Source organism: Myotis brandtii, unplaced genomic scaffold, assembly GCF_000412655.1.
Source record: "Myotis brandtii unplaced genomic scaffold, ASM41265v1 scaffold1204, whole genome shotgun sequence".
NCBI lineage: Eukaryota > Metazoa > Chordata > Mammalia > Chiroptera > Vespertilionidae > Myotis > Myotis brandtii.
In genome coordinates this window covers 108068-114836 of record NW_005354186.1, presented here as the reverse complement: position 1 = coordinate 114836, position 6769 = coordinate 108068, and the positions used below count along the sequence as shown (strand labels likewise).

Below are 6769 nucleotides of genomic sequence, written 5' to 3'. Positions count from 1 at the left end.
AAGCAGGGCAGTGAGGGCCTTTGGCACTGCATTCCTCAGCCTTGGGACCTCTGGTCTATCCCTGGGGCCCTCACCCCGAACTCGCCTTAGAGCTAATTCCACCATCAGAGCCAGGATCATGGAAACAGGCGAAACCCTGCCAGAAACTACAGTCACCAGAGAGGCTGTTGATTGAACCCTCACCCCGTGCCAGGCCCTCTGCTGGGCACTTGACACAGCAGACTCCGGTTTCACCTTCTCCGCAGCACATCTCACAGACGTGTTCAGACTAGCGAGGAGACACAAGCCTCTTTCATATCCTGCTGTCTTCAGGATAAGACACTCCTGTTCCCCAGGATGAAGCCAACTCCCCAGGCGGGGCCGGGCTGACCGGCCAGCAGAAGGGCCTGGCATCAGCTGTGAGAGTCCGGCTCTGACCAAGGGAGACAGAGCCCCAGAAAGCTTCAAACCAGAGGATGAGAGGGCATCCCGCCACGGAGGACTCTGAGCTCCTGTGCCTATCGATGTAGCATCATTTTAGACTTTTTATTTTGCAAGTTTTAAATTTAAAACATGCATAGCCCTGACTGATGTGGCTCAGTTGGTTGGAGTGTCATCCCACCCACCAAAAAGTGGTGGGTTCGATTCCCGGTCAGGGCACATTCCAGGTTGCGGGTTGGATCCCCAGTCAAGGTGTGCACAGGAGGCAACTGATCGATGTCTCTCACATCCACGTTTCTTTCTCTCTCTCTCTCTCTCGCTCTCTCTTCCTTCCGCTCTCTAAAGTCAATTTAAAAAATTATAAAAATCTTGATATATTAACTGTAAGGAGTTTATTTGTAGTAATTGAGAATGCTTTTGCTGATATTTCTCTACTGAGAAAAGAATTATGAAACCCCTTGCCTTTACATGTGAGAAATCTAGGACGTGATAATAATATCAACACAAACCATCTCATGCGTCAAACTTAAAAACATAATTTGGTGCTGTTTGGAGTGGGCTTGGCCCAGCTCACAGAGCAGAGTGTTCTCAGCAGAGCTTACCCAGGAATGCTGCTTGTGTCCCAGGCCTCGGTAATGAGTACAGAGAACCACAGGTTCTGAAAAAGCCCCTAGAGAGGAAGTTGTCCCACCCAGGGTCTGATGGGGCAAGGCGCTGGGTGGGACCACCTGACCGCACATGGCTCCCTTCTTGCCCCAGGGCTGCTCGAGCGACCAGTGCTGCCCCCAGCTGTGGCCATTGACACGGCCAGCTACAAGATCTTCGTGTCTGGGAAGAGTGGTGTGGGCAAGACGGCGCTGGTGGCCAAGCTCGCTGGCCTGGAGGTGCCCGTGGCACACCATGAGACCACTGGTGAGTCCATCCTTGGGTGGAGAAAAGACTGTCCCTGGAGCACGCAATCTGGGATTTGAACCCGCCCCTCATTTACTCTGCAGCCTTGGAAAGTCACTCACCTCTCTGAGCTACATTGGCTCCTCTGTCCAACAGGGATAATAGTATCCATCCCACGGGGTTGTTGGGAGGTTGGTACTAGAGATAGTGGTGGTAACATGCCTAGCATTGAGGTGGCGCAAGGCAAGTGCTCAGAAAACACTAAGCTTTTCTTGCTTCCTTCCATTGGATGCTGATTGACCATCACATTCCAACACCCTCCAGTGTCCTGGGAGCTTTGGGTCCCCTTGTACCTATGAGTGAAACTTGGTTGTCATGGCTGCTGGGTCGAGGGCTCTATCTGCCTGGTAGACGGGAGGCTCCTCCAGGGCAGGTTGGTTTCCCTCAGACTGAGAATTCTCCCGGGCCAGGGACTGTGCTTTCCCCATCAGACTTGGACCCTCGAGGGCAGGGACGTGTTCTTCCAGTTCCTTCCTGGCCCCCGACCTCTCTCCACCTCTGCCTCTCCCTCCCCAGGCATCCAGACCACCGTGGTATTTTGGCCTGCCAAGCTGCAGGTCAGTGAGCGTGTCGTCATGTTCCGCTTTGAGTTCTGGGACTGCGGGGAGTCTGCGCTCAAAAAGTTCGACCACATGCTGCCGGTGAGCAGGCAGGTGGGCCTGGGTGGGTCCCAGCGGGGCTGGTTGTCCCAGGTGGGCCTCTGAGCCCGGCCTGCTTGGTTTGCAGGAGCCAGACTTGGGCTTGAATGGGCTGAGGGTGCTGCCCCTGCTGGGAGAGCTCTGAACTGGCGCTGGGGACTGGATCCCAGCCACTCACTGCTCGGGCCTCCGTTTCCCAGTCTGTGAAAGGAGGGGTTGTGCAGAGACTTCTCAGGGCCCTGCAGCGGACAGGAGTGTTCTGGTCCCGGGGTACAGCCTTGAGCGAGCCTCTCCATCCCCAGGCTTGCAAGGAGAAGACAGACGCTTTCCTCTTCCTCTTCTCTTTCACCGACCGTGCCTCCTTCGAAGACCTCCCTGGACAGCTGACCCGCATAGCAGGCGAGGCCCCTGGTGTTGTCAGGATAGTCGTTGGCTCCAAGTATCCTTTGGGTGACCTCTAGGACTGTCAGAGGCCACACCTGGCAAGACATGCAGCCTACCTCTGCCCAGCTGTGGGTCCAGCCCCATAGGCTTTATTAAAGCCTGCAACAGGATCTCCCTCAGACCCTGGGTGTGGGGCTCCAGGGGGGAGGGAGAGGCTGGGTGTGATGGGATGGTTAGCAGTGTCACCCGGCCAGGCTCCTTAACCCTCCTCCAGGTTTGACCAGTACATGCACACGGACGTGCCTGAGCGTGACCTCACAGCCTTCCGGCAGACCTGGGAACTGCCCCTCCTGCGGGTGAAGAGTGTGCCAGGGCGGCGGCTGGCGGATGGGCGCACGCTGGATGGGCGGGCTGGGCTGGCTGACATTGCCCATGTGCTCAATGGCCTGGCGGAGCACCTGTGGCACCAGGACCAGGTGGCAGCTGGCCTGATTCCCAACCCTGCAGAGAATGCCCCCGGCTGACATGAGTGGGCACCTGTGGTCCTTACTCCTGACTCTCAGGTGACCCAGAGCAGGGGATGGGACCCAGGACCTAGGGCTTGGTCAGGAACCTTGATCTCAGCCTGAGGACTGGTCAGGGAGGATGGTGGCCTGTGAAGACTCTGCCCCAGCAGCACTTTCCTTGCAGAATTCATGGCATGAGGTGCAGGCACAAGGCTTTGTGGGGCAGTGGTTTGAGGTCCTCTGGCCTTCTCCCTTGGCCCCGGGGGCCCAGGCTCTGGAAACTGAAGAACTGCATGGGCAGGTCCCAGGTCTCCAGCATCTCCCCAACCTCCTGCTGTCCCTCCCCTTCTGCAGCACACAGGGAAGATAAGATGACTGGGGAGAGAGGGGGTCTCAGCTGGGCCCTGGAGCTCAAGTGACTTCAATCAAGAGCCAGGATTACAGAGTGGGGCAAAAGTAGGTCTACAGTTGCTTTTTTATGGAAAATAAGACAATCTCTATATATAAAAGCCTATGCAACCATTACGACTGGTCGACCAAATGACCGGTCAACCAGTTGCTATGACACATACTGACCACCAGGGAGCAGATGTTCAATGCAGGAGCTGCCCCCTGGTGGTCAGTGCACTCCCACAGCCAACCTGCGGCCGACCAACCTCCCATGGTCCCTACCTCGGGCCGGCCCCCCGATCAGCCCTGATCGGGACTGGGCAAGAAGGCCCCAATCGGCCCCAATTGCCAGCCAGGCCAAGGGGCCCCACCTGTGCACGAATTTGTGCACCAGGCCTCTAGTAATTAATAAATAGTAATACAAAGAATAAACTCTGTGTTTCACATACTCACAACTGTATACCTTTTGCCCCACCCTGTAGTTGAGATAATACCATCTGCTGTACCAGAAAACCCTGAAGTCGCAGTGGCTTGCCTCTGGAAGTTTTTTTCTTATGTCTCACCTCAGGTGGAGATGAAGGTGGCTTTGGGGTCTTGGCTCCATGCATTCACTCAGAGACCCAGGCTCTGAGATCTTCAACACATGGCTTCCCAGATTGCCCTGGGGCATCACCATCCAGTGAGCAGACCAATGAGTGCAAGTGAGAGGTCACCAGGAGGTTTCTGTGGACCTGCCCTAGGGCGGTGTGCCTCATTTCTGTCCACATTCCTTTGGCCAACCCCTAGTCACGTGCTCACATGGAGTTGTAGAGGAGGCTGGGACAAAATGTCCTCCTGTGTGTCCAGGAGGTGAGCCCCCGACTCTGCAGTGCCTTTCTTGATCGTGAAGCTGTCAGGCTAGGCTTAGGACAGGGGCCCTGCCAGTTTGGGGGAATCAGAAAGCATCACGGACCAGGTGGGGGTCAGGGAGTGTCCTAAGCCTAGCCTAACACTGTGGGCAGTTCTGTCCTGTGGGAAGCCAACAAGGACAGGAGCAGAAAGATGAGTGAACTTGCTTGTTTTTTTTTAAAGTATTTGTCTCTTTCTAAAAAATACCCGACTCTGCAGTGCCTTTCTTGATCGTGAAGCTGTCAGGCTAGGCTTAGGACAGGGGCCCTGCCAGTTTGGGGGAATCAGAAAGCATCAAGGACCAGGTGGGGGTCAGGGAGTGAGTTGGCCTGTGGGCAGCTCTGCCCTGTGGGAAGCCAGCAAGGACAGGAGCAGGAAGATGAATGAACTTGCTCATTTTTTTAAAAAGTATTTGTCTCTTTTAAAAAATATATTTTTATTTTTATTGATTTTTTTAGAGAGAGGGGGAGAGGGGGAGAGAGAGAGAAATATCCATGTGAAAGCAAAAAATTCATTGGCTGCCTCCTGCACGCTCCCTACCGGGGATTGAGCCCACAACCTGGGCACGTGCCCTCCTGGGAATTGAACCAGCAACCTTTCTGTACACAGGACGTTGCCAGGGCTGAACATGCTCATTTTTGTGTCTCACCTGACACTGGTGAATGCAGGCTAAAGTGAGGGTGGAGGGGTGGAGGGTGCTGACTAAGGACCTTTAAGCTTTCTGAAAGTCCCTTATGATACCCCACTGGCTCCATAGCTTGACCCCTGAGGCCTGACTTGAGTCTAACCCAGCTGTGAGGGCCTTGGAGGTTTAAGTATAGTGACCCCCAAATCCAGCTGCCCTTGGAGACCCTTTTGAGAAGTCAGCACTGACAGCTTTGCACACCCACACTCACATGTGATCATGTGTGCACACACACCAGCACTCTTGAAGTGCTCTCCCCTCCTGGAACACACAGGAGGCTCATACATACCCCCTGCTCACACTCCTGAGCACACGGATGGCCTGCCTGGCACTTGTCACATCTGTCTACCTTGGGCACTGCCCGTAGGCTTGCCAACCCTTCCAGGGCCTAAAGGACTGACCAGCATCTTCTTACCACCAACTCTGGTTCACAGCTGAGGCCTGAGCTTATCTCATACCCTAGAGAAGGAATGTCCCTGAGCAGGACCCCAAGACTCACGGTGGCACAGCCTGTAGGCCATAGACCTTCCCACTGTGGCCTCCAGCTCTGCTCCCAAGCAGCCGGCCTTCAGCCTGGTCCCCTCTGGTCTTAGCTCCCGTTGGCCTTACCCCACCAGGGCAGCAGCAAACTGTGGGAGTGGGACCCGGTGAAGGTGTGGCCTGAATATGAGCCTCCAGCTACAGGTACCTGTGTTGTGAGCGCCAGCTACCCCACTTCCCAGCCACTTATCTCTGGGCTTAAAACTCCCCCAGGAAGGAAGCTTCTGGATCCTTCTTGGGTACCAGCTCTGCTAAGGGCCAGAAGGTTACTCTGGAGAAATAACCCAGGTCCTCCCCACAACAGGACAGGGCAGGCCAGGCTCCTGGTTAGCACTGCTCCACTCAGAGAATCTCTCATCACCCACCTTCACCCAAATCAAGGGTCAACAATTTCCCTTCGCCATCTCCCTGGGAAAGAACGGAGCAGGGAGGAAAATGGGGCTGGGACTTGGAGCCTGGCCACCCACCGCCCCAGTTTGGTCACCATGACATACCCAGTATCGGCTGCATGGCAGGATGCAGTCAGTTAGTAGTCACTGAACAAACTTAGGTGCTATTTACTCCTCCATCCACCCATCCATCCTTATGTCCATCATCCACGCTTTCATCTGCCCTCCCTCCACCAAGCCATCGTCCATCAGTCTACCAGTCTGCCCATCTACCTCCACGTGTGCACTCATTTATAGAGATTTGCCAAATGTTTTCCTGTCTAGTTACTCACCCATCTGTCCATCTGCTGCTCACTCATCCATCCATCAGGCTACTCAGGCCTCTCCCACATTTGTTGTTAACTTCCCCATCCATCCATCCATCCATCCATCCATCCATCCACAGGTTCCTAGCCAGGCCCTGGGGGAAACGGCCCTGCAGAAGCAAAAATGAATTAGACCTCATTCCCTTACTTCCAGAGCTCCCTGTGCAGGCAGCACAAGGTGAAGGTGAACGCTCATCCCAGCTTCTTAGGCCCTGGGATGAGCATTTATTACCCCTCTGACAGGAGTGCTCACATCCAGAGTTTGCTGTCCCCAGCCCTGCAGGTAGCCCAGAACTCAGTGACAGGCCTGAAGGAACCCTACTTCCCACCCACACCCGCCTTCGCCGCCTACTCACTGGCTCTGCAGCCATCCTCATCATGGTGAGGGGGCTTTTGGGCCCTTTCTCTAGAACAGGGGTCCTCAAACTTTTTAAACAGGGGGCCAGTTCACTGTCCCTCAGACCATTGGAGGGCCGGACTATAGTTTAAAAAAAAACTGTGAACAAATTCCTATGCACACTGCACATATCTTATTTTGAAGTAAAAAAACAAAACGGGAACAAATACAATATTTGTATTTGCATGTGGCCCACGGGCCGTAGTTTGAGGACCC

At 54.7% G+C, this 6769-nt stretch overlaps 1 protein-coding gene across 1 annotated transcript in view; it reads left to right on the top strand.

Annotated features, from left to right (window-relative positions):
- RSG1 (REM2 and RAB-like small GTPase 1) overlaps window positions 1–3412 on the top strand; it is a 4514-nt gene extending 1102 nt beyond the window's left edge. Inside the window, exons 3-7 of the mRNA XM_014532843.1 lie at window positions 967–973; window positions 1181–1332; window positions 1888–2012; window positions 2312–2448; window positions 2668–3412. Coding sequence (XP_014388329.1) covers window positions 967–973; window positions 1181–1332; window positions 1888–2012; window positions 2312–2448; window positions 2668–2917 — 671 coding nt within the window. The 3' untranslated portion in view covers window positions 2918–3412. The remainder of the gene's footprint in view (window positions 1–966; window positions 974–1180; window positions 1333–1887; window positions 2013–2311; window positions 2449–2667) is intronic.
- Window positions 3413–6769: the final 3357 nt, after the last annotated feature.